The 27,757-nt window shown below is 37.2% G+C and overlaps 4 protein-coding genes across 5 annotated transcripts; all 4 read right to left on the bottom strand.

Annotated features, from left to right (window-relative positions):
- Nucleotides 1-3,497: 3,497 nt before the first annotated feature.
- LOC113636871 (tubulin alpha-1D chain-like) lies at nt 3,498-17,939 on the bottom strand. 2 transcript variants are annotated; one of them, XM_047804328.1, is made up of 4 exons: nt 17,788-17,939; nt 16,667-16,889; nt 16,424-16,572; nt 3,498-3,590 (listed from the first exon to the last, which is right to left on the bottom strand). In XM_047804328.1, exons 1-4 carry the CDS (start codon nt 17,788-17,790, stop codon nt 3,513-3,515), a joined length of 453 nt encoding a protein of 150 aa, XP_047660284.1. In that variant the 5' UTR covers nt 17,791-17,939; the 3' UTR covers nt 3,498-3,512. The 2 variants fall into 2 exon arrangements, with proteins under 2 accessions (XP_047660284.1, XP_026993032.2); XM_027137231.2 differs by lacking the exon at nt 3,498-3,590 and adding an exon at nt 14,851-15,159.
- LOC113636872 (histone H2B-like) lies at nt 7,346-7,887 on the bottom strand. The gene has a single exon (XM_027137232.2). It carries the CDS (start codon nt 7,831-7,833, stop codon nt 7,459-7,461), a length of 375 nt encoding a protein of 124 aa, XP_026993033.2. The 5' UTR covers nt 7,834-7,887; the 3' UTR covers nt 7,346-7,458.
- LOC113658759 (histone H4-like) lies at nt 8,240-8,662 on the bottom strand. The gene has a single exon (XM_027171328.2). The coding sequence runs from the start codon at nt 8,602-8,604 to the stop codon at nt 8,293-8,295; it is 312 nt and encodes a 103-aa protein (XP_027027129.1). The 5' UTR covers nt 8,605-8,662; the 3' UTR covers nt 8,240-8,292.
- On the bottom strand, nt 12,824-14,255 carry LOC113636867 (histone H3). Its single transcript, XM_027137227.2, has 2 exons — nt 13,855-14,255; nt 12,824-13,297 (listed from the first exon to the last, which is right to left on the bottom strand). The coding sequence occupies exons 1-2, from the start codon at nt 14,235-14,237 to the stop codon at nt 12,871-12,873; spliced, it is 810 nt and encodes a 269-aa protein (XP_026993028.2). The 5' UTR covers nt 14,238-14,255; the 3' UTR covers nt 12,824-12,870.
- Nucleotides 17,940-27,757: the final 9,818 nt, after the last annotated feature.

The raw sequence follows: 27,757 nt of genomic DNA, 5'->3' as shown, positions 1-27,757 counted from the left end.
AAAAAAATTTGATCATATCTGCTTTAAAATTGTAGACACATTTACACATATTTACACGCATCTATCAGCAAACCATTTTTAATGTAAATTGTTTTTTATCGTCGGTTCATGTTCTTTTGTGTTTTTAGCTCACAAGCAATTTGTTTGTACACTACCTCAGCAGGAATATGGCACTGGTTACTAATCATTTTACATCTGGTTTCCAAAGTTTTTGAATTGACAATACAAACTATTAGCCAGTAAATTTCCATCACATTTTTGTTAGATTTGTGGCAAAAATTACATTATTACAATACATTAGTGTTTTTTTTCATATTTATATTTAAATCTAAGTTTTTCATTTCATGCCATTTTCTGCTGATTGTGTACAATTTATAAAAACCATGAGTTTAAAACATTGTGCAAAATCACAATGAAAAAGTTTTCTGAACTTTATAAACAACTAGAGTTAACTACACATCTCACAGCGAGTTTTCAATTACAAGCCATATTACATCACTAATGTTTTCAGATATAAGCTTCAAGTTTATATATATATATATTTTTTTTTCATTTAAAGTAAGATGTTTATATTTCACTATACTCATACTTATTTATTTTCACAGCAAGTCTTTTGAATACATCTTACTGTAGTTGTGAGCAGTTCTGTTCACATCATACATTATTTTGTCATTAGTTTATTTTTGTATGATACTTAGACACTGCATATTATTATCTATTTATTAATATTGTTATTTATCACTTTATTAATTACATTGAATAAAACTGTAATAAAGATTTTGAAGATTACAAAGTGAAAATGTCCCGTTTTGTAGAATGACACGTGAATGTTGTAACCTGGAAGTATGTAAGTGTGACACAGTTCATTATAAAAGGTGGAGAAATATTCAGACACTTACAGAATCTTCAGATTTCTGAAACATTTCTCAAACATTGTGCATGCCGCCTTTAACACAAGCTTATTATTATTATTATTATTTTTTATTTCAAAGTGTTTTTATTGTTTTAAATGTACATAACACAAACAAACCAACATACATTCTCTTATGTCATACAAGGCATCCCTATCCACAAACCTCATACTTTGTAAACATTATCTCACATATCCCCTTTTGCCACAGATTTGCATCCAATGTTCGTACAAGCACTGAGAATGCACACAAAACATATAAACAAAACAAAGCAATACAAAAAAAAAAGGAGGAGATGAGAACCTAATTTTTTTAATCTAAAGAATTAGCATCAAATGCATTTTCATAATAATCCAGGAAAGGTTGCCATACATTCTGGAACCTTTCTGCTGAGTTTTAGACTATAATTCTTAACTTTTCAAGCTGGAGGAAGGACATAATTTCGCACACACAACGTGAGTGTTTTGGAGGTGAGGGAGATTTCCAATTTGTAAGAATTAATCGGCAGGCTAACAGTGTAGAAAATGCTATTAATTGAGACTGGCCTCTTGAGACCCAATACAAGCTTAAAAGTGCGGGTGTTGTGTCTCGTAAGGATCTCTGGCCACAATTTAACCAAGTTTTTATTCAAATTTGATTTATTTATTAATTTGTGTGTGTGTGTGTGTGTGTGTGTGTGTGTGTGTGTGTGTGTGTGTGCGCGCAAGATTGTGAGAGAGAGAGAGAGAGAGAGAGAGAGAGAGAGAGAGAGAGAGAGAGAGAGAGAGAGAGAAAGAGAGACAGATTATGATTGTTGGTGTTTATTGTCTTTGTTGCCTCCCATTGCATGACTGTCACTCTCAATGTGTGATACTTGACAGCCCTGTCTTTTATATGTACCTGGTTTTTATATAGTTTACTCTTTCACTCACTCATTTTCTACCGCTTATCCGAACTACCTCGGGTCATGGGAAGCCTGTGCCTATCTCAGGCGTCATCGGGCATCAAGGCAGGATACACCCTGGACGGAGACACCCAGACACCTGAGATGACCCTGTGAACCGAGGCAGTTCGGATAAGCGGTAGAAGATGAAAGAATGAATGAATGAATGAATGAATGAATATTAAAACATTAATCAGTTTTAAAGTTTTACAGTACATGCTGGACAACCCATGAAATTTTCATACACTTTCACATCTTATATAAAAAACAAAATTCTCTAAAACAATACATGCATTTTTTGTGAAAACCTAATACAAATTCTCTAGTACATCATCATTATTTTAAAATTTTATATAGGTTTTCTGTTTTCTGTTTATTTGCTTATTTATTGTCTTATTTCTTTATTTTTTTTATTTATTTGCAACTTTAACCCCCATCTTCTTCCTTCAAATATCCATTCATCCTTTTTTTTTTTTTTTTTTTTACATTTCCAAACATTTTTAAAGTTTTTATCTAAATGAATAACTGACCTTGTACAGAAGACAGACAAACACTTTTACAAATCTGTTTTGTAACACAAGGACACAGAATCAGTGAGGGATTATTGTAGTCAATTTTACTTGAATTACATTGAATAAATAAAGTGATAAATAACAATATTAATAAATAGATAATAAAATGCAGTGTCAAAGCATCATACAAAAATAAAATAATGACAAAATAATGTATGATGTGAGTGTCATGTCAGTGTTTGTCAGTGTTTACAGTTTTTTACAATGGCTATGACAGTTTTTTCAATACATTTAACAAGTTTCCTAAACTCTTAACGCACCAACACACCTAAAACACACAATTAATTTCATGCTCAAAATCACACATTGTAAACTAAACCCCAAAACTAATTTTCAAAATACAATAATAAACTAACACAATACACCATGTCAACAAAACACTGCAAACATGTTTCAAAAGCAAATAATTATTCAAAACACTAACACAGGTTCTCTTCCAACAGGAACATTTAGTCAATCATAACACAATGACGACAAAAAACAACAACACTATCATCAGCTGAAATGACAGAAACTGCATTATTTTATGTGTCAGGTTTGCCCTTATACAATAGACAGTATATTGTATTGAACATAGATTGTGTTTTGCACTGTAGTTTCTTTTGAAGCCTCTCTACATTTTTGTTTTGTTGGGTTTAGTAAATGCATGCATTTTGTTTCTTTTGCTGCAGAAATTCAATACAAAAAATTAATGACCATCTCAGAGTAGCTGTGGCTGACTTTCCACTAAAGTCACAGGTGAATCGTGTCTGGGGAGTGAGCTAAACCTTCCATCTCCAGGCTGAGAAAAACTCAATGTGGTTGAGGAAAGGGGAGTAAGGGGCAAGGAAATGGGACATCATCCTTGGATGGGCATCAAACCAGGCTGTGACTGCGCGGGAATAGTAGAATTGCAGAACTTTACCTGGACGTACTGGTGATGGAGTTCTTTGATGTGCTCACTGTTCCTTTCAAAAGGAACTTTGTATAGTTGTTTCATTCAGACTCTGTGTTTAACTAGAGTCTGAGAAATGGATGTTACGCTGATTGCTGCAATGTTCCCAAAGACAACGTTGTACTCTACAACTCTGGACTGAATGTCCTTCAGTTTTATTTCATTGTCAGCAATCACATGTTGACAATAGCAAGTCCCTGTTCTTCATTCAAGAGCTTTCCTCTGCCCCTGAGGGAGGGAGATGTTGAATCCTTGGAGGGACGAAAACAGTTACATATTAGAGACCGGAAGCATACAGTCACTCTAATACAGTAAATTATTTACACTTTGCTGTAGGAGAAGCAATATCCTTTCTGTTGGTTTCTATGAAAATACAGACAATGTATGCCACTGTGTCCCGGCTGAGATTTTGCTGTACTCGTTCACCAGCCTCTCTGTATGATAGCCCGTGGTTTATGACATGGTCAATGATAGTAGCTCTTTTTTGATCAGTTACCCTAGCTCTGGTCCTTCTTTGAGCGCCACCACACAATCTAACTCCTCTCCCTTGTCCTTGCCCCACTCCTCTCCCTTGTCCTGGTACTCGTCTTCCTCTTCCTCGTGCTGGCATTTTCTTTCTTTCTTTCTTTCTTTCTTTCTTTCTTTCTTTCTTTCTTTCTTTCTTTCTTTCTTTCTCTTTGTGTTTTCCACACAAGATCAGCCCAAAGAGTCCTCTTTCAGGACATATGATCATGCGATTGAAAAAACCTGAACACCCGAGTGTGGTTCCTAGATGGGAATCAGCTGTGATTTATATATTTGCATAACTGTAATAAGCTGTTTCTTATTAGCAATGTTATAAAATACAGGGGATATATTTGTGTTTCAATCCCCAATATGAACAACTGTTGACTTTGACTTTAGCCTATATAAGTTATGTTTAGAACATGATGTTATCTGTTCTGACATACAGTGTTAAAGCATTTGTAAATTTGACTGTAAAATTACATTGTTTTGGTCTTGGTTGAGCTTGTGTATAAGAGAAGTTCAAGCATTTTAAATTGGTGTTAACTGTATGTATTTTGTATCAAAGCAACAAGAAATGCGTTAATTGTATAGCCTACAAAGACGGATGTTGTGCTAACCATGTAAAAATTTAGGAAACTTGTTAAATGTATTGAAAAAACTGTCATTGCGATTGTAAAAAAACTGTAAAAAGAATTTGTATTTTGTTTGTAAGTTTGATTAAGTTATCTGTCATGTGATGATGCATGCTGGGTGTTCGTGTGCTTGGAGAGAGAGCGTGAGAGAGAGAGAGAGGAAAGAAGAAGAGTTGGAAAAGCGCTGAACTTAAAATGGTCAATGTACAATCTGTGCTTTTTATAAGTGTAACGCATCTAATTAGGTGTTCAACTAGAACACTCAGTGTAGCGTTTAGAATGGAAGGAAACATCGGAAAGACATTGAACAGAGACTTAAGTTGCGGATGTGTTACTAATAATTTTCTTTTAAAACTGTCCTTGAGTTTGAACAGTAATCTAAGCAATAATTTGCACAACATCATATATACATCATATATACATCATATATACATCACATTGGGGAAGTCATGGCCTAATGGTTAGAGAGTTTGACTCCTAACACTATGGTTGTGCGTTCAAGTCTCGAGCCGGCCACGACTGAGGTGCCTTTGAACAAGGCACAGAACCCCCCCAATTTTTTTTTGTTTTTTACATATTGATGTGAATATGAGAATGAGGATGTTTTTCCTCTCTTTCTTTTATTTTCCTTTTCTTCCTTTTTTGTTGAAAAAACATAATGTTTCTTTAAATTAATAGTCGAGGGTTCAACAAATCACTGTTTTTAACATGGATTCGACAACAACACTAAACAGATACCAGCTTGTGTCCTGTGATGGCCAGACACCCAGAGAATTACTACAACAAGGACAAAGTGAGTTGACAAACTTTTTTTCTCCTCAAGACAGATTTCTTTACTTATTTTGTGGTCAACAGGACTTTTGGTGAACATGCAGCTAACCTCACTGCACTGCGTCACTTTCTGTAGGAACTGATACTGGAAAAGTGAAGTGACTTTAATCATCTCAGAATTGTTTATACATTTAATTGAATTTGAATTATTATTGATATATTGTTGTTTAAATTGTTGTTCTGCATACTGCTGTATTTTTATTGCTTTCCATTTGTCTTTTCTTCCCTTTGTTGATTTACCAGGGTTTAAAGTTAAAACAAATCAGAAAAATCTAAAAGTGGGAAAAGTATATACATTCTAGCCATTTAAAATTAGATCAAATAAATAGATTTCAAAATTTAAATTATAAACAGGTCAAAAGTTAATTTAGGTCTGATTTTATAAATTAGGAAGGACTGTATAAATAGGCCAGACCTAAATCAAGTATAACATCTGGATGTAATTTAATTAGATTTTGAAATCTGCCGATATGTATTTTATTTGTTCATTGTTTACATACGTTTGGATTGAATATACAGCTTTTATATTAACATTAAATATTTTTGTTAAGTTTATTACACCTTACAGTATGTTGTCTGTCTGTCTTAAGTTTCTCACCACTGCTCTTCTCGAACCTACACATTGGCCCACGTACTCTTTTAATTGTCCCATTCACTCTGGCACTAATCTAAGTCACAGGGTGGAGCTATAATTCATAAGGGACCGTGATTGTAAAGAAATGTTATTTCTATATATTTTTATTTATATTATTGCATGAAACGCTTCTGAAATACTCAAACTAGCTCATCTTGTACCAAAGAACAAGCCACAACATCACTCACATCATATTTTTCTACATTCTGATATTGGATATGAATAATAACTGAAGCACTTCACCTGTGTCTGTTTGATTTTATCCAAAGCACTGCTGATGTTCCCTTATTCATTCACGTTTGTACCCTCTTTATTTTTATATGTGCTGCATTTCTTCCAGCTGCATTTTTTTTAAATGTCTGTGGCTAACTGATTAAAGTTGATGTGTTTTTTTTAGAAACCTCTTGCATGTGTCTATGAAATCTTGTCTAGTGTTTGTACAGCCTGTCACTGGCTCTGTATTATGTCTGTGTTATGTTTCTAAAAGAATACTGATAAAGTGCAGCATCTGAGAGCTTTAGACTTCTGATAATAAGTTCTTTAGAGTCTCTGGTTGTTTCTGACTCATATAGTGCTCTATGTGCTGAAGTTACAACACAAACATTTGTATACAAACCAAAAAACTAGGAGGTCTGAATGCTTCTGAGCTAGGTTATAAATTAAACATAGCTTTTTGTAAACATGTGACACAGGCAATGGAAAGAAGGACTGAATGGATAAGAGATATGAACACAAGGAGAAAGAGGATAGGAAAAGCGAGAGAACTTTTTATAAATTAATATACAGAGAATTTACATTCAAATATAAAGACTAATTAAATGCCGTAAATCTTAAATTTTCTCATCCTCTAAAATTATTTACATCTTTTTATACACAATCATCAGAAATATGGCATAAAGTAAAAAAGATTTAAATATAAATGTGAATAAAAAAAAAAAACACGTATTGTAATATACAGTAAGCTAACATGTGTGATGGAAGTTTACTGGCTAATTGTTTGTATTGTCAAGACAAACCAGGGTCATATTCCTGCTGAGGTAGTGTACAAACAAATTGTGAGCTAAAAACACAAAAGAACATCCGACAATCAAAAAACAATTTACGTTGGACTTTATTAAAAATGGTTCATTGACAGATGCTTATAAATGTGTAAATGTGTCTACAATTTTAAAGCAGATATGACAATTTGTTTTTTTGTAACTGACTTAAGTTTAATATTTTTGTATTCAAATGTATGATTGTAAAAGACATGTAATTGTGAATGAGAATTTTATAAAGTAATTTGAAATCTTTGTTAAAAGTTTGGAAGAAAGAAAAAAAAAAACAGCAAAGCATCTAATTGTAATTACACAAAAACACAGAAGCACTGATGGAATACATAAAGTAGGTATCCGTGTGTGTGTGTGTGTGTGTGTCTGTGTGACTCCGACGCAGAAAGGAGATTTGCACGTTGTATGAAAAAGTGGGTGGCTCTTATAAGAGCCTTTGTGTTGATAAAGACGGCGCTAAGGCGCTTTACTTGGAGCTGGTGTACTTGGTGACGGCCTTTGTGCCCTCAGACACGGCATGCTTGGCCAACCCTCCGGGAAGCAACAGACGCACGGCAGTCTGGATCTCCCTAGAGGTGATGGTGGAGCGCTTGTTGTAGTGAGAGAGACAAGAAGACTCATCGGCAATGCGCTCAAAAATGTCGTTGACGAACGAGTTCATGATGCCCATGGCCTTAGAGAAGATCCCGGTATCGGGGTGCACCTGCTTCAGGACTTTGTACACGTAGATGGCGTAACTCTCCTTCCTGGTCTTTCTGCGCTTCTTGCCGCCTTTCCCTGCCGTCTTGGTCACGGCTTTCTTGGATCCCTTCTTGGGCGCGGTCTTAGCTGGTTCAGGCATGGTGTTGCTGTTCGAGTGAACTGCAAGAGAATGAGTAACAACCACCTAGCGGCTGCTCTATATACAGTCTGACATTGTAATTAGGCACAAGAGAACAAACGTGTGTTATTGGTCATAATCCCAAAGCTCCTGATGCGGAGCGCCTCCTCCCCCACTGTCCCCTCCCGCCGTTTTACACTCAATTTTGTGCTTTATGATAAAGGGGGGGGGGGGGGGGGAACGTTACACGCGTTTCTCACACACACAATATATGAAATAAAAAGATAGAGATGCATATAAAACAATAAAGTTAATACTGTACTAAATGAATATCTATTATATAAATATATATTAGATATTACTTTATACGGCTTTTGACGTCATTTGCGTCCACACACACAATAAAGAAGGAACACCTCTTTGTGGATTTGGGTGGCTCTTAAAAGAGCCGTTGTGTTGTCGTGGTTCGGTGTTGAACGTTTATCCTCCGAAGCCGTACAGAGTGAGTCCCTGGCGTTTCAGAGCGTACACCACATCCATGGCAGTGACGGTCTTTCTTTTGGCGTGCTCGGTGTAGGTGACGGTGTCGCGGATGACGTTCTCCAAAAAGACTTTCAGCACACCACGAGTCTCTTCGTAAATCAGGCCGGAAATACGCTTAACACCACCACGGCGAGCCAGACGGCGAATAGCCGGCTTAGTGATTCCCTGGATGTTATCTCGAAGGACCTTACGATGGCGCTTTGCGCCCCCTTTGCCGAGTCCCTTACCACCTTTACCTCTACCAGACATGATGCTGCTCTTTTGAAGTGAAGCCACTCAATAAAATGCATCACACAGAGGCCGAATATTTATCCTCCATCTCCTGGACCTAGTTGAGAACAGGCAAGGAGTCGGGTCTAAGACCAGCGCTCACACAATAGAAGCCATTCATAAACAAAGAGAAAGCCACAGCTTTTAACTTACCAGTGTATTTTTCTGCTGCAACCTCTCTGTACACACAAGGATCATCATTATTATTATTATTATTATTATTATTATTGTTGTTGTTGTTGTTGTTGTTGTTGTTATAAGTCTTAGTAGTAGAATTCAACCCAAGTTAAACAAAGTGAGTATTTCAATAAAAATATACAGACCAACACCCAGCAATGTATGGAGGTTAGTAAGAGCACTCTGTGGTTGTACAACATTAACCTGCACTATGTAGATGTAAAACATCCATTTGAGCACATCTGTGGCTTGAGAACTGTATTCTATACTCCTAGGTCCACTACTAGGAGGCTCTGTGTTTCTCGTTCGTCTGGGTACATTATAAACCGTGCCCATGTTTAACCCTGATAGTAGATTACAAGCAACACAGAAAGGAATGTAAAGACAACATTCAGGAGTCATTTTATCAGCTGTAAAACACAAAATATTACAGAATCTATAAGGTTTATAGTCTAAATGTGCTATATTGTCTCCAACACTAATCTCATTCTAAAACTCAGTGTCATTCACAAAGAAAGCTCATTGAAGTCAAAATTCAAATATCAAATGTGGGTCAAAACAAAACGTCACTGTTCTACTTGAAATATTTAGTCGACACCGTCTAGACACAGGACTTACTGTAAATGGGATCATTTGAACAGCTATGTTAGATGTATATAAGTAGACTCTGTTATAGATAAACAAGACAACAGCTGAACAACAGAGTCTGATTCACTGTACACTCTGTTGTACTGAAAGCAGAGCAATGCAGTGTGATTGTGATAGTTGTGTGTGTGACTGCCAGAATCTGGAAACCAACATATAAACTGGTTATTAATCACTGTGACATGCCGTATTCAAACAAAGGGTTAACCAAGATTCAGAATTGAAGACAGAACCAAACAATACAAAACAATAAAAGAAATAAAGAAATCAAAAGCAGTAAAGAATGTACAGACAAACTGAAACACACACACACACACACACACACACACACACACACACACACACACACACACACACAGGTCCATATATATTTGGACACATGCAAAATTTTCATACTTTTGGCTAGAAATCACCAGAGACTGGGTTTCCTCTTTTCTGATGCTTTGCCAGGCCTTAACTTCAGCTGTCTTCAGTTAATGTTGATTTGAGCTATTTTTTCTCTTTATCTACCAAACTGTCGATCTGGCCACTCCTAATGTTCCTGCTATCTCTCTGATGGATTTGTTTTGTTTATGAAGCCTAATGATGGCCTGTTTGACTTGCATGGAGAGCTCCTTTGCAGGCATGATGTAGGTTCACAGCAACAGATTCCAAGTGCAAATACTACACTTAGGATCAACTCCAGACCTGTTACCTGCTTAATTGATGAAGAAATAATGAAGGAATAGCCTACACCGGTACATGAAACTGTCCAATTACTTTTGGTCCCTTGAAAAAGGGGGCTGGCTACTCTCAAGAGCTGTAATTCCTAAAACCTTCCTCCAATTGGGATTTAAATACCCTCAAATTAAATTAATATAAATATACAACTATAGCTTGAGTATGTTTTGGTAAATACTTGAAAACTAAAATTGTGCATGTGTCCAAATATATATGGACCTAACTGTATATGAAAATTGTACACTACTTCTAAAGATTATCAGTCAAGAACTAAATGTATTGTTGCAATTTGGTCAACAACATATAAGATCAAATAGTATTCATAACAGTGAAGGTTTAATTATCCAATTTATTGCTTTTATATTAGTTTTCTTCTTGTTGTTTTTGTTAGAAGTAGCAGTAGAAGCAATATTCTAAAATGTGCAAATGTAGCACTGGGTTAAAGTGGAAAAAAAAACACTACTAATAATAAGAACAGTAAACTGAAACTATTTGTAACCATTGTGAGTTTTTTTTTAATACAATTTACTACTACTACTACTACTACTACTACCACTATCATCAGCAACAGTACAACTACTACTTAAAGGAGCAAATTGTAGGAGCAAATAGAAGCAAAATTGGCAATCAAACATCCATCGTAATTCTAGAGCTCTGTACCTGAGGTCATAATTAGCTCATGATCACTGTGCACTGAACACTGTGTATAAACAGAAAGAGAGCAAAATTCAGCAAACACAAAACAAAGAATAAACCCTTTTTTCGTCCATGCTACTATATTTTAATATTTAATTACAAATTAGATAATAATAATAATAATAATAATAATAATAATAATAATAATAATAATAATAATAAAGCCTTCTTTTTCTTTACTCAGTAAGGCAATAATCTTATTTTCCCAGCTCCAGTTGGTCTCTGCTTCATTAAATATTCAGATATACTAAGAGGAGATGACGACTACATTTGGTCTTTGAGGACAACATCCTCAATATCAATACAACATTGTCAGAATGTATATCTATAATCACACCTTCCAGTGTCACCCACATGAGGATGAGGTTCCCCCTTAAGTCCGGTTCCTCTCAAGGTCTCTCCATTAGGTTGTTTTTCCTCACCACAATCACTTCAGTCACCTCAGGCTTGTTCATTAGAAATAAATACAAACACATTTAAATATAAGTCTAATATTAACCTTGAGTTTTTCATTCATTCATTCATTCATTCATTCATTTTCTACCGCTTATCCAACTTCTCGGGTCACGGGGATCCTGTGCCTATCTCAGGCGTCATCGGGCATCAAGGCAGGATACACCCTAGACGGAGTGCCAACCCATCTCAGGGCACACACACACTCTCATTCACTCACACACTACGGACAATTTTCCAGAGATGCCAATAAACCTACTATGCATGTCTTTGGACCGGGGGAGGAAACCGGAGTACCCGGAGGAAACCGCCGAGGCACGGGGAGAACATGCAAACTCCACACACACAAGGCGGAGGCGGGAATCGAACCCCAAACCCTGGAGATGTGACGCAAACTTGCTAACCACTAAGCCACCATGCCCCACCTTGAGTTTTTGTTTTATATTAATCTCTATATTATGTTGTGTTCATGATCTGTAAAGCTGCTTTGAGACAACATCCATTGCTAAAAACAATATACAAATAAATGTGCATTTATTATTTTTTTTTTCAATTACTCTTCTTGTCCATGAACACAATATTCCTAACACAAACACTCCATACTCTCAATCTGTAAATCATTTCTCTAAAGCAGATTCACATTTACATACATTAGTGATGGCTGGTTAGTGAACGAATCGTTCTTTTGAACGGGATGAACCAGTTCACCAAAACGGACTGATTCGTTCTAAACAGTTTGCGTCTTGAATCAGGGTTACTAAAGTTACTAAAGTTACTCACTTTCGGTCATGCCTTTCCGACTCTAAATAAACTAATATCCCAGAGTTACAGTATATGTAACTCCTGTACACTGAACTGTGAGCTCGAGCTGTTGATACTGTGCATGCGTGAAACACTGAACCGATACAGCGAATCATCAGTACACTGAACTGAGAACTGTTTCTTTCGGACGCGTCCGACATACTGAGATCCGATGACCTGTTGTTACTGCGCATGCGTACATCACTGAACTGATACAGCAACAAATAGAAATGGTTATGATTTAATGTCTTATCAACGTATGAGTGTTTAACTCAGTTGCATTAGTTTTTTTAACTAATGGAGCGAAAGAAACATTTCAAAATTATGCTTTTTATAAGTTTTTGTAAGATGATGATTCATTTATTAACTTTATATCTTTAAGACACGTAAAACATCCACGTTTGCACATAAATGCCTACGTATTCAACTAAAGTTATGATTACAAATAAGTTCTCAAATGCGTTAAATTGATTGTATAAATATCTGCCGGCAGCGGCGGGATGAAGGAATTTACGTCATGACGTCATTGATAATTACGTCATTACGTATAAGAACTGGCGAACTTGATTATAAAACTGGTTCATTAAAACGAACTATATATATATTTAATTACACACACACACACACACACACAGTAAGCTTTATACGACAAACTCTGAACACACACAGAGAGATGTGAAGAAGTGCTCATTAATCAGAGAGAATGTGGTGGCTCTTAAAAGAGCCTTTGTGTACATTAGACAGAATTGAGGTTTAAGCGCGCTCTCCGCGAATACGGCGGGCCAGCTGGATGTCCTTAGGCATGATGGTCACTCTCTTGGCGTGAATGGCGCACAGGTTGGTGTCCTCGAACAGACCGACCAGGTATGCCTCGCTAGCCTCCTGCAAGGCCATGACGGCCGAGCTCTGGAAACGCAAGTCGGTCTTGAAATCCTGAGCGATTTCTCTGACCAGGCGCTGGAAGGGCAGTTTGCGGATAAGCAGCTCAGTAGACTTCTGATAACGGCGGATCTCCCTCAGAGCCACGGTGCCGGGCCTGTAACGGTGAGGCTTCTTCACGCCGCCGGTAGCCGGGGCGCTCTTGCGAGCAGCCTTAGTGGCGAGCTGCTTCCTGGGCGCTTTGCCACCAGTGGACTTACGGGCGGTCTGCTTGGTTCTTGCCATATCGTCGCGCTGTGAACTTCACGGAAGAAAAACACAATAAACGGCGCTGGCGAACGCTGTCTATTTAAGCCGTAAAACCGCCCTGCTCTCATTGGGCGGATTGAAAGCACATGTCTGCCATTGGATAGAAAGCGTTACGTTACCTGATGACTATTGGACCGTTCTGTCACGGACACAGTTTGATACCCAAACCGCCCGCCCCTATTTTCCTGGCGCTCGCAGTAGCACAGCGCTTTTGTTTTCTGTCAGCAACCTACTGTCTCTTTGTGTCATTTAGACAGCAGGCTTCATTATTTATTATTATTATTAGTAGTAGTAGTAGTAGTAGTAGTATTAGCGTTCTTATTGTCGTTCTTAACAACGGTATTATTATTAATTATTATTGTTCATCCGTCTTTAAACAAGACCAGTTATTATTAGTGTTAGATTTTAACTTATTTGGGGAAATTGTCTTCATAAATTGACACAGTATTAATAAAAAAGTAGGATAAAATTGCACTTTGTCAGTAAAAGTGGGTGGCTCTTAAAAGAGCCTTTTTGGGTGGTGAGAAACGCAGCACTGAGCAAGTTTACTTGGTCTTGACGGCTTTCTCGGTCTTCTTGGGCAGCAGCACGGCCTGAATGTTGGGCAGTACACCTCCCTGAGCGATGGTCACTCCTCCGAGCAGTTTGTTCAGCTCTTCATCGTTACGCACAGCGAGCTGCAGGTGACGGGGAATGATACGGGTCTTCTTGTTGTCACGGGCGGCGTTACCGGCCAACTCGAGGATCTCAGCGGTCAGATACTCGAGCACAGCGGCCAAGTAAACCGGAGCGCCGGCACCGACGCGCTGGGCGTAATTACCTTTACGCAGAAGCCTGTGTACACGACCCACGGGGAACTGCAGTCCGGCCCTGGATGAACGAGTCTTGGCCTTAGCCCTAGTTTTACCGCCGGTTTTACCTCTTCCACTCATCTTGTAGTTCAGATACGTTGTAAGAACAACAACGAAATAACAGCGCTGTCCTTCTAGCACTCTGTGATATAACCATCACGTCATCTCTCTTATTGGCTAAGATCCTTGTGACGGAAGAACCAATCCGAAACACGCCGTAGAATTCCAGGGTCAGTGTGTGTGTGTGTGTGTGTGTGTGTGTGTGTGTGTGTGTGTGTGTGTGTGTGTGTGTGTGTGTGTGTGTGTGAGAGAGAGAGAGAGAGAGAGAGAGAGAGAGAGAGAGAGAGAGAGAGAGAGAGAGAGAAAGAGAAAATGAAATTAAAATAATAAAAAGACTAAATGCATATCATTGTAGAGAGAAAATATTTTGTAAACTGATTTATGATCAGTAACTTGATTATTCACTGGTTTTATATCTATAAAGCATATATTAGTATAGAAGAGAGTAAAGACAAATACACATGGATTTAAAATGTAAACTGTCCAATTCTCCCTAGTTTTTCATACGTTTATGTGAAGGTGAATGTACAACTCTGTAGCTGCCTAAACACTCGCTACAGAATCCACTAAAGTCACCATGACGTCATCATTTTGTTTATCATGTTTATCAGAATAGGAAACAGCTCTTAAAAGAGCCGTTTGAGGAGTAAAAAACATAAGAAACACGTTTACTTCTTCTTGGGAGCCTTTTTGGCCTTCGCTGCTTTGGGCTTTACAGCCTTTACCTTCTTGGGGGTCGCCGGCTTTTTGGCCCTCTTGGGGCTCTTGGCTGCTTTCTTGGGGGTCGCCGGCTTTTTGGCCCTCTTGGGGCTCTTGGCTGCTTTCTTGGGGGTCGCCGGCTTTTTGGCCCTCTTGGGGCTCTTGGCTGCTTTCTTGGGGGTCACCGGCTTTTGCACTCTCTCTCTAAGTGAGACGCCATTCTCCCTGACAGCTCTCAATAAAACTTCGGATAGTGATAAAGAAATTAAATACTATATATATTTTTTTATTAAATTAATTAATACCTCTGATTTACATTTACATTTACATTTACAGCATTTGGCAGACGCCCTTATCCAGAGCGACGTACATAAGTGCTTAAATCTCTAACACTGAATACATTAATGCTGGTTCACTAGGTTACATACTTAAGATACCATGAGTTTAAAACATTTGTTCAAAGTTACAATGAAAAAGTGTCAAAGGTTTTTTTTTTTTTTTTTTTTTTTTTTTTTTTTTTTTTTTAAATGCAAAAGATAAGGAAAGAAGTGCTAGTTGAAGTGCTTCCTGAATAAGTAGGTCTTCAACCGCCGCTTGAAAATAGCCAGTGACTCGGCTGTCCGGACCTCTATGGGAAGTTCATTCCACCACCTTGGTGCCAGTACAGAGAAGAGTCTTGTAGTATACTTGCCTCTTACCCTGAGAGATGGTGGAACCAGTCGAGTGATTGAGTGATCAATTACATGAAAGTAGTTCAACATAATTTACAACATTAAAGGAATAAAAAGAATAAACTTTTCACTTTTCACAAATTCCTTATTAATCTTCAAAATGAGTTGATTTTTTTTTTTCAAGAATTCATTTCAAATTTTCACCTTCTAACATTCATATAAAAAATCACTAGATCTCAGCTCAGTATACACACACACACACACACACACACACACACACACACACACACTCAGGTCCATATAATTGAATATAATATTCATTATAAATGATTATAATCATAAATAAAATGTTCATTTTTAATATCAAACGTTGTGATTTTTTTTTCCTGCCACTGTTCTTAAACCATGTACTCTCTAATGACTTTTTTATGAATATTTTGCGTAAACTGATTTAGAGTGCAGCGCTTCAGAGAAATAATTCTGTTACACAGCCATTAACTTTAATCTGTAGTTTTTATTGTGGCAATAAATTGCCACAATAAATTGTGTGTTATCACACAAATAATGAAATCTCCGTTTCACTTTCAGCCCTGATATTTGGCATTATTTTGCTTACCTTTTAAATTTTAATAATATAATATAATAAAAGTATATATATTTATATATATACTTTATATATACTTATATAAGTATATAATTATATATATATATATATATATATATATATATATATATATATATATATATATATATATATATATATATATAAGTATATATAATAAGTATATATATTTTAATATATAATATAATAAAAGTAATTGCCCAAAAGGTGCTCACCAGTTTCCGGCACCTGTCCAGTACCATGTCAATCAACTCCTTGCCAATGGTGTAGTGACCACGAGCATAGTTGTTAGCAGCGTCCTCCTTTCCTGTGATGAGCTGCTCAGGATGAAACAGCTGGCGGTATATTCCAGTACGCACCTCATCTAAAGGGAAAAAAAAAATCAAATATAAATCAATTATGTTAACATCCAGAGCACTAGTAACTGAAAGACATGTGCCATAAGATATTAATCTTACCTATGACAGTAGGCTCCAGATCCACAAACACAGCCCTGGGGACGTGTTTTCCAGCTCCAGTCTCACTAAAGAAAGTGTTGAAGGAATCGTCTCCACCTCCGATGGTTTTGTCGCTGGGCATCTGTCCGTCCGGCTGGATGCCGTGTTCAAGACAATAGAGTTCCCAGCAGGCATTGCCAATCTGGACACCAGCCTGACCCACGTGGATAGAGATGCACTCACGCTGTAGAAACAAAAAGGACAGATGCAAGACATTTTATTCTTGCTCTATGCCATATTTGTTGTGCTGTTGAACACAATATTTAACTTCCTGGCAGCGCAGATATGAAAATCAGATAACTTTCTATCTCCACATTGAACATATAATTTCTACATCTATATGTGTGTGTGGTGTGTGTGTGTGTGTGTGTGTGTGTGTGTGTGTGTGTGTGTATATAAAACTGGCCTCTCTCCAAAAAGAAAACTAGAGGCAGTGCACAACTAATAATTGTTAGCAACCTCACTAAGTGAGTAACTGCTAAAACAGAGTACACTAAATTTCTTCTGAACAGAATGTTCTTTTTTTTTTTAATTATGCGGGTTATGTGAAAATATTACACTTGAGTAAGGCACGCTTGGCGTACATCAGCTCAAACTTGTGATCGAGACGAGCCCAGGCCTCGGCAATGGCTGTGGTGTTGCTCAGCATGCACAAAGCCCTCTGCTACTTAGCAGACAATTTATTTACTTTTAAAATTGTTTGTATATTTATATTTAAATAAGTGTTATTTTATTTTATTTTTTAATTTATTTTCTGTGTGTCGTCTCTGTGTACTGGAAGGGTTTTACACTAAAACAAATTCCGTATTTGCACAATCATCCTTGGCAATAAATCTCTTTCTGATTCTGATTCTAAATGTCCATTATTATTTCATACAAGGAAATAATTGTGAAACCTTAGATCAAATACAAATCAAACCGTGTAAAATGTTTAGTAAATTCAGTACAAAGACTTTATAAAAAACATTATATTGCATACATTAAGGTTTAATAAACTTTAACGATTTCACTCATAAAGTATGAATAAACTGATCGGTAACCATTTTTTATGGTAGACAAATAATAAGACAGATAATACTTACCATTTTGAAGACGGTGGATTTAATGTGTATCTAAATACAAGCTTCTTTAAAAAAGTTGAACTTGACCTTGAATTCTCAAAGTTTAAACGTAAAGAGTCTGTAGCGAGAACACGGAATGGTCTTAAATTTGGGGGTGGAGTTATTTATACTTCTCGGCTCCGTCGTCATGGAGATGGGGCATTTCCTCTTCCTGATTTGACTCTCATTGGTGGAGAAACACTAAGCCGCACTCCATTGGTGCTTTTTAATTTTTAGCTATTTGCTAAAAAATATTATTTTTATTCCATTGGTGCTTTTTAATTTTTTTTAATTTTGAATTTTGAATTTAATTTTCTTCCTCTGAAAACATTTTCAACCGGGGTGCATTGGTGGGAGGTTTTTTAAACAATGAACAGGTTGACTGGAACATTTAACAAAAAGGAAACACAATAGCTCGAAACAGAGCTCAAGAAGTATAGTAAGTATAAAAATAATAAAAAAAAATACAAGGAAAAAACACAAACACACACAAAAAAGCACAGAAATTAAAGACACACACAGATATATATAAAGTATTTGTATTTGTATTCAAAATAGCCGTAAAAAGTTTTTTTTTTGCGTTACACTTCTAATTTACGTTATAGTGTAAGTATTCTTTATATTCATTATAATAATTATGCATATGCAATATTGGTTGATGTTTTTGAACATGTAACAAGGAACGTCACTGAAAAGAAAATAACATAACAGCCATTACCTCATCCATGGTTAAACTAACAACTAATAAAATAGCATTGTGAACATTATGAACCCCACCACCACCCGTCCTTGTTGGAGGATGCTGAACAGATAGAATAAAAACAAATAATACTTCAAAGAACTGTTCTTCTTCTGAAAGAACTTCTTTCTAATGCACAGAATTCCAAGAACTAAACTTTATCACCCACTGACTGGGAGATCTGGCAGAACAAAAGTTGTATTCTTCTATTTAATACTAAAAGATACAGCAATGCTATTGTCAACTGTCTGCCAAAAAAGACACAAAGGTTGTTTTATGTTTTTTAATTCTTTTTTTTTTTTTTTTATGTTTTTATTTTTTTTTTTAAATGTTTTATGCTAACCATAACTTAACCATATTTCACTTGGAAGAAGATAAATGCTTCCACACAGAAGTTGAGCAATTTTTTTTTGGCAGGTGGAGGACCAAGAGATGCTCAGCAGCAGCCACACTCTTCTAGCCTATAGCCTACATCTTGCTGTCTGCAAAAGACAGAGTACCTTAAACGTACCATATAACTCCCACAAGTACATACAATTCAACACAACTACACAAGCATTGTTTATCCTTTTTAACCGAACGTTAACGTTACTCTGTCAACAGCCTATTGTCTAAATTACCGAGCTAATAGAGCTACTGTACGTAAACAGAGCGAATATAAGAGCACCCGACTGCAGACGTCAATAATGCAGCGTAATGAAATAATCTCCCGATCAAACTCCGTTATGAACTGCCTCCGGAACCCAGTTAAGGTACAAAAATCTATTCAACAAAAATAGTGATGCAGTGAAGTCCCCCCCGTCCCCCCCCCTCCCGAACGTCACTCACTCACTCATGCGGGCTGCACTGCGGTCTCATGAGAAAACGCAGCTTTTTGATATGAAGTTTTTCTTGTTCCCGAATACAAATTATTTTTTAAGTATTTGTTCGAAATAAGTATTCGTAAAAAACACGCTATTTGTGCCTTTCCGAATACGGTATATATATATATCCACAGCTCTTGTGCAGTAACTATCACTTTTCATATCATTATCCCAAAAAGGGGTGTGTCTAAGGTCCAGGACAAGCAACTGTATCTAGCATAAATGTGGACGTGTGCAGTTTCTGTCTTATCCATAAACTTGCTTTGTTCACAAGACATAATTTAAAGAAGGCACTTTTTGTGATAATTATTTATAAGTTGAAGCAGCACATAATATCAGCAGTAGGTCATGCTTCTGCCATTTTATTATCATAACCAAAATTCTTCTTAAACAAGTCCCTTTAGCAGAAGAATTGATTTACATTTTAACTTTTTAATTCCTAAATGTTTAATTGCCTTTTAAAGGTTAAGAGCAATATCATGTTGTACCTGGCAGAACCTGGTGAAGTTGGAGGGACAGATTTTATGCCAGTAAATTACTCCAGATGGCAGTAAATCTGGAAGTCTGTTCTAAAAGATCTATGTTTTGGGTCAGTAGCCCAGTGTCCCGGTGCACCATGTCTTATCAAGGCTAACACAGAAAACCTTTGGAGATGTACAATGTCTACATGGTTCGACATGCTCTTTATCACTATTCTAATTATGGTTCATTTTAACTTGATTAAACCTATTCACTCAGTTCCTTTTCACTCGGTTTCTTTACACTGTATCACTAAAACTCTGGGTCCACCCAAACGTTTCCCTTAGATGTGACAAATTCAGAAAATGAATGAAAATCCTTGGTCTTGGGTTTGACTGAAGATCATATTCAGAATATTTGAAAATATCCTAAAATGATTTTCCCACACTGTGTATACATTTTACACTATGTTTTTAGCTTTCTTTGTTTAGCCACATCATTATCACAATTTTACACAGACATCCATTAAATCCAGCTCAGTATGAGCTTGGATATTATATTACCCTAGGTACAATAGATTATCTGTATAGTTACACAAAATTATAGCAATGATGTCTTTTTGTGACTAATGTGAATAATCCCTTGTGTTATCCCAGGGCAGAAATGACTGGAGATCTTCTGTGTATAAACTGCTTAATTTTAGTTATCAGGAAAAAAAAAGAAAAAAAAAAAAAGGTTATTTTTGGTGCAGTAAATACGTTTAACCTCAACAATCTAACTATAACTGATTTCAACAGTAAAATTTTCCCTGTATATCATTCATAATATACATATATTATATGCACACACACACACACACACACACACACACACACACACACACACACACACACACACACACACACACACACTTAAAATTTGATGAACTTTTTCTATCATCTTGGTATTTTGAATAAAATGTACATTATGAATGTTGGGATATTTTGCTCTAAAACCCCTTTAATTCCATTCTAGAGGTAACCATTAAATAGTACTATATTCAGACATCATTTACCACTCATAGCTGACCAAATTGGCTGTATTTCTGTACAATTTACCACTGTTGAAGTGCCTTAGAATAACAAGATTCTACAAAATTGTATTGTTTTCCTAGTGGCGAAAAAACTGGAATACATATTTAAATAGTGAATTTATTTAATTTATTATTTAATGCACAAGTTTAATGCACAACTTATATTGGCCACTGTATCATAAATGCACACAAATCTCATTGGTTCCACATATCGTCGCTGTCGGGCGGAATCCTCGTATTTCCAAAACCATTATTTTTCAGGGAATAAAAATTTTTGTTCATTTCTAACCTAAGGTCAGGATAGCTGTCATAGTGCACTGAAAGCCTCAGAAAACTTAGCTTAGAAAACAAGCTTAATTAAGTTGTTCTTCACTGTTTCTTCTTATCATGGTCCCTTTAACTTTTCCAACTGTCCTCTGTTTGATGATGTCTTTGGGTTACGATGTCTGTGATCTTTTGCTAATTATTTTCCAGGAATCTCTCTCTCTCTCTCTCTCTCTCTCTCTCTCTCTCTCTCTCTCTCTCTCTCTCTCTCTCTCTCTCTCATCATGGTATGTGAGTTTAATTAGCCACCTCCCCTAAAAAATTGTCATTATATCCTTTTAAATTAAATAGCTCATTTAGTTTGGTTCAATACCTTGTCCTCCTGCATTCTCTGTATAGTGGACACCAGGATATCTCTCTCAGAAATAGGGTCTTCTATTCTGAAACAAAATAAAAAACAACAAATATATTACAGAACAAACATATATGTAAATATACTGGAAAATATAATACAATATATTAAATAATACATTCTCTGATACACCAGTTTCAAACTTCTGATACACCAGTTTCAAACTTCTGATACACCAGTTTCTACCCATTGTCTAAAAACATGCAGATGAGGTAAATCGAGCTCACTATAAATTTCTGTTAGGTGTGTGTGTGTGTGTGTGTGTGTGTGTGTGTGTGTGTGTGTGTGTGTGTGTGTGTGTGTGTGTGTGTGTGTGTGTGTGTGTGTGTTTACTGGGTGTACCCTGCCTGTGGCCCGAGATGCTGGGACAGGCTCCTATCCTCCTGTGACTTTACAGAGGTTAAGACATTGGAAAATTGATGGATGATGAATGGATGGACTGAAATTATTTAATAAAATGGTGTGTAACTTTAACACTGTATACATTTTCGATGACAACTAAAACATTACAAACAAAAGATGCATTCATTTTTAACATTGTTAACTAAGTATTAGAATGGTTTTAGAGTATTGGGGCAGTTTAGAGATATAACTGTGTTAGATAAACATTCTGTGAAGATGTTGGTCTATATCAGCTTTACTGATGCTGGTAACATCACATGGATGAAGTCAGATTTACTTTTATTGTATTAAATATTGTACAGTAATGTCATACGTTGTTGACGTGAAATGTTCTGCACACTAATGTTGAGGATGAAAGTTTACTGAAAGAGCAGTAACAGATGCAGCACATGGTGTGGATCACTTACTGAGGTCAGATGTCGCCATCTAGTGGTTGTGTGTCGCAAGGAAAAAGTCAGTGTTCTGAGATATAAAGTCTTATACAGTATACTGTTAGTCCTGAACTTCATGCCAGGTGACTGTGGATCAGCAGAACAAACATGGGGATGTTAGGATAAGAAAAAGGACAGAATAAGACTTTTATTACTAAATCATGTATTTGCATTTTTATTAAAATGTTTTCTTACATCAGACTTAAACCCAGTAAGAATGTTAAGCTGAACATAGACAGCATTTAAAAAATGTTATACATTAGAGTTATAGTGACTTCCTGCTTCGCTACTGTTCGGATGCTTTTACTTGCGCTCTGTGCTTTGCGCTTTTGCTTTTTCGCTTTTATCTTTTGATTTAACTACCAGTAGTTCAGCACAGTGCTCTAACTAAACAATTGGGCACTCACACTAAAACTACAAATTCCTGGAACTATATTGACATTTGGAATATTCAACAACTTGGGGAATTTGTCATAGCGGTCTACCAGTCTGCTATTGCCGGCAGTTTACAATCCTAAATCAGGACAACACAGCTGCCCACACTCAAACAGAAGAGAAAATGCCTTCTTTTGGATCTCAATCCACCTGCTGCTCAAACTGCCACAGACTTCTACAAAAGATTGCAGTTCTCGAAACAAAGTTACTTGTGGTGCTGCCGACCCTGCCAGGACATACAGCAGAGCTTCATCGTGGTCCCTCTCAACATAAAGCTGGTGAGTCCTGTGAACATAATGCTTCTAAACAGGTCATAGTGAGCTCAGAGAAATTTAAAGTAATTGAGGACACAAACCGATGGCATAAACAGGGTGTGAGACCCAAAGGTGCTGCATTAGCATCATCTACCCCAGATATGGGTCCAACTCGAGTAGCTAATATTGGTATTCCACCACCCCCTGTGCAGCTTGAAAATAGATTTGAAGCACTAGTGAGTTTGAGTGAAGAATCCCCAAATGCAAATGGACACAGATCACATCAGCCAGTAGCTAACGGAGCTAACAGACGCTCAATATCATACAGGCAGCGGCACTCCACTCAGACAGCAGCCAAGCCAAGCACGCTGATAGTGGGTGACTCTATTATCAGAAACATTGGAAGCAAGGCTACCCGTACATACTGTTTTCCTCGGGCAACGGAAACTTTGTTAACAAGGAACTTTGCAACATTCTGATGAAACATAAGTCTCTCAGTCGGATTGTCATACATGTGGGAAAGAATGATATTTGGAAAGAGCAGTCTGAGCTCCTCAAGAGGGATTTCATTGAACTTTTTGAAACACTTGCAAGACTGAAAGTTCAATCATTCATCAGTGGACCTCTCCCAGCCAGAGGAACAAATATGTTTTCTCGGCTACTAAGTTTAAATTCATGGCTGCAAAAAACCTGCACCATGAGAGGACTGAATTACATTGACAATTTTAATATCTTCTGGAGTCAAAGGCAACTTTTTAACAGAGATGGTATCCACCCAAACAAACTAGGTGCTAGGTTGCTTAAAGACAATATCTTTTTCTTCCTTCATCTTTCATCAGCTGAGTGTGTCAGTCCACTCCTGATCGGCCTAAATGACCACAGGATTTCACACCAACACCTGGATGGACATTCAGTTGACAAGGATAAAACTCCGCAGCCACAACAACTACTGTTCACAGACACAGCTCAGGCTGAGCCCTGCCCACAGAACTCACTACAGCTGGATGGTGAATCAACACCCAAGGACGTTTCTGTGGATAACAACCTGGAAAAACAAGATAACACACCCGAGTCTCCAGGAACACCAGAATCACAGCTGATGTCGTCACACTCTCTCTCCCTCTCTTCAACATCACCACTTCTGTGCTTTTCAGAGACAATGGAGAAACTGGTATCTGCTGGAACTAAGCTTTCCCACTCTATTGCTGCGAGTCCCCAAATACCAACCAAGAAACGGCGGGCTCCACAACCACCAAAGCCTCCGGGCCCAGCCCGCCCTCCCCCTCCATCTGAGAGGGCACTCCGACCTCTGCCTCAATGTCAGGGATCACACCAGCCCTCATCTGCAAACAGCACTGGTAACTGATATGTGTTGGGTCCCCACTATGACAGCAGTAACAATCAGAAATGTTTTCAGAACAAGCGGGAGCCCAATGTCCCTTTAGCTTTCCCTATCTCTGTCCTGGTATGTGATAGAAAGACGAAGGCCCTCTCCAGCCGCACGACAACTCTATCTAATCTACTGCCTTTAAGACGTCATTCTGAGTTGGAGACAGGGCCAAAACTAGTTACTGTTAAATTACTGTAGCACTTCTGAACATCCGTTCATTAAAGAACAAATCATTTTTAGTTAATGATCTTATCACCACTAACAACCTGGACTTCATGTTTCTAAATGAAACCTGGTTAGATGACAGCTGCATCGCTACAGTCCTCAATGAATCAGCCCCACCCAACTTTACTTTTATAAGTGTCTGTAGAGCTGTTAGAAGAGGTGGAGGAATAGCTGCTTTATTTAAAGATGCATTTCAATGCAAGCAAGTGTTACTTGGTGATCACCAGTCTTTTGAATATTTGTGTATTGTTCTAAAAGGTACACCACGCATTCTGTTTACAATTATTTATAGGCCTCCCAAATACACCCCAACTTTTGTTGATGAATTCACAGAACTTTTATCAACAATCTCCTCTGAATTTGATTATTTTGTTATTGCTGGAGATTTCAACATTCATATAGACAATGCAGAAAACAATACTGCAATTGAACTGTTAAATGTTTTAAACACTTTTGATCTGACCCAGCACGTGCAAGGTCCTACACACAATAGGGGACACACTCTTGATCTGCTCATTAGCAAGGGTCTAAACATTCCATCCACTGTTATCAAGGATGAAGTGCTATCTGACCATTTCTGTGTTTACTTTGATTTATTGATCTGTCCTGCCACTGATGCTAGATCTTTCTATGTCAAAAAAAGGTTCATAAATGAAGACACCAGTGAGGTTTTTATGAAGGCTATATCAATGTTGCCAAACATATCGGCAGACTCTGTTGAAGTTCTCCTTGAAAATTTTAACTTAAAAAGTTTAAGATGTTATTGATGGTATAGCTACAGTAAAGGTCAGGATGATCACTGGCAGATGTAAAGCACCTTGGAGAAACACAACAGCGGTACAGAGCATGAAAAGAACATGCAGAAAAGCTGAACGTATGTGGCAGAAAACAAAACTTGAAATACATTATAGCATCTATAAGGACAGTCTTTGTGCTTTCAATGTAGAACTAGGCACAGCTAGACAGATCTTCTTCTCTAACATTATAAACAACAACATAAATAACACTCACACTCTTTTTGCTACTGTAGAGACACTTACAAACCCCCCAAATCAAGTTCCTAGTGAAATGCTCTCTGACAACAAATGCAATGAGTTTGCAACCTTTTTCTCTGAGAAAATCAGTAATATCAGAATGGCAATCAATACGGCCTCATATTGTAATGTGGTCAGTCAGACCTCACTACAACAACCTCAAACATTTGTCATTTTCTCAGAATTTGACATAATTGATATAAAAAGAAGAAACAGTACAACATCTTAAAGCATCAACTTGCAGCCTTGACACCCTCCCCACATCCTTTCTCAAAAGGGTACTTAACTGCTTAGAAACTGACCTCTTAAAAATAGTAAATATCTCTCTGCTCACAGGCACTTTTCCAGAGTCCCTAAAAAACAGCAGTTGTTAAGCCTCTCCTAAAAAAGAATAACCTAGACAAAACCATACTTAGCAACTACAGACCAATCTCTAATCTTCCTTTTATAGGCAAGATCATTGAAAAGGTTGTTTTCAATCAGCTGAACAAATTCTTAAACTCAAATGGCTATCTGGACAATTTTCAAGCTGGTTTCCGCCAGCATCACAGCACAGAGACAGTGCTCATAAAGATAATAAATGATTTTCTCTTAAACTCTGATTCAGGTAAAATATCAGTGCTGGAGCTACAAGATCTTAGTGCTGCCTTTGACACGGTAGATCACACCATACTCTTAGGTACTACTGGAAAACTGGGTAGGGCTTTCTGGGGTGGTCCTCAAATGGTTTAAATCATACCTAAAAGGGAGAGGTTACTATGTGAACATAGGTAACCATAAATCCGAGTGGACATCCATGACATGTGGAGTCCCACAGGGCTTAATACTTGCACCGCTTCTCTTTAATTTGTATATGCTCCCAATTGGTCAAATAATGAAAAAGAACCAAATCGCTTACCACAGCTATGCAGATGACACCCAGATATACTTAGCCCTGTCCCCTAATGACTACAGCCCCATTGACTCTCTATGTAAGTGAATTGATGGAATTAACAGTTGGATGCGTTAAAACTTCCTCCAGTTAAACAAAGACAAAACCGAAGTCATTGTATTCGGAAATAAAGATGAAACTCTCAAGGTTAACACACACCTTGACTCTAGGGGTCTACAGACACAAAATAAAGTCCGAAATCTTGGTGTAATTTTAGAGTCTGCCCTTAATTTCAGTAGTCATGTGAAAGCGATAAGCAAATCAGCTTACTACCATCTCAGAAATATAGCCAGAATTAGATGTTTTGTCTCAAGACAGGACTTAGAGAAACTTGTTCATGCTTTCATCACCAGCAGGGTGGATTATTGCAATGGACTCCTTACTGGGATCCCCAAAAAGACCATTAGACAGCTGCAGCTCATACAGAACGCTGCTGCCAGAATTCTGACCAGAACCAAATCATCTGAGCACATCAGTCCAGTCCTCAGGTCCTTACACTGGCTTTCAGTTACATTTAGAATAGATTTTAAAGTATTGTTACTGGTTTATAAATCACTTCATGGCTTAGGACCGAAATACATTACAGATATGCTAACTGAATATGAACCAAGCAGACGACTCAGATCATTAGGATCAGGTCAGTTAGAGATACCAAGGGTTCACTCAAAACAAGGTGCGTCAGCATTTAGTTATTACGCCACCAATAGCTGGAATCAGCTTCCAGAAGAGATCAGATGTGCTTCAACAGTAGACACTTTTAAATCAAGATTAAAAACACATCTGTTTAACTCTGCATTTACTGAATGAGCGCTGTGCTGCTTCACACTGACTGTACTGCTTCACACTGACTGTGCTGCTCCACACTGACTGTGCTGCTTCACACTGACTGCCCTTTTTATCCAAATCACTTTTACTCCTGTTTTATTCTTTTTAACAGATTTTAAACTGTTTTTATTAAAATCACATCTATTTTCTTTAATTGTTATTTGTTTTTGTTATGATTTTATCCTGTTTCTTATTTTTCATATATATTTTATTTTA

The sequence above is a fragment of the Tachysurus fulvidraco genome, chromosome 19 (genome assembly GCF_022655615.1).
Source record: "Tachysurus fulvidraco isolate hzauxx_2018 chromosome 19, HZAU_PFXX_2.0, whole genome shotgun sequence".
Classification (NCBI taxonomy): Eukaryota; Metazoa; Chordata; class Actinopteri; order Siluriformes; family Bagridae; genus Tachysurus; species Tachysurus fulvidraco.
The sequence above is the reverse complement of the archived record's forward strand: the minus strand, read 5'-3'. Positions and strand labels throughout refer to the sequence as shown.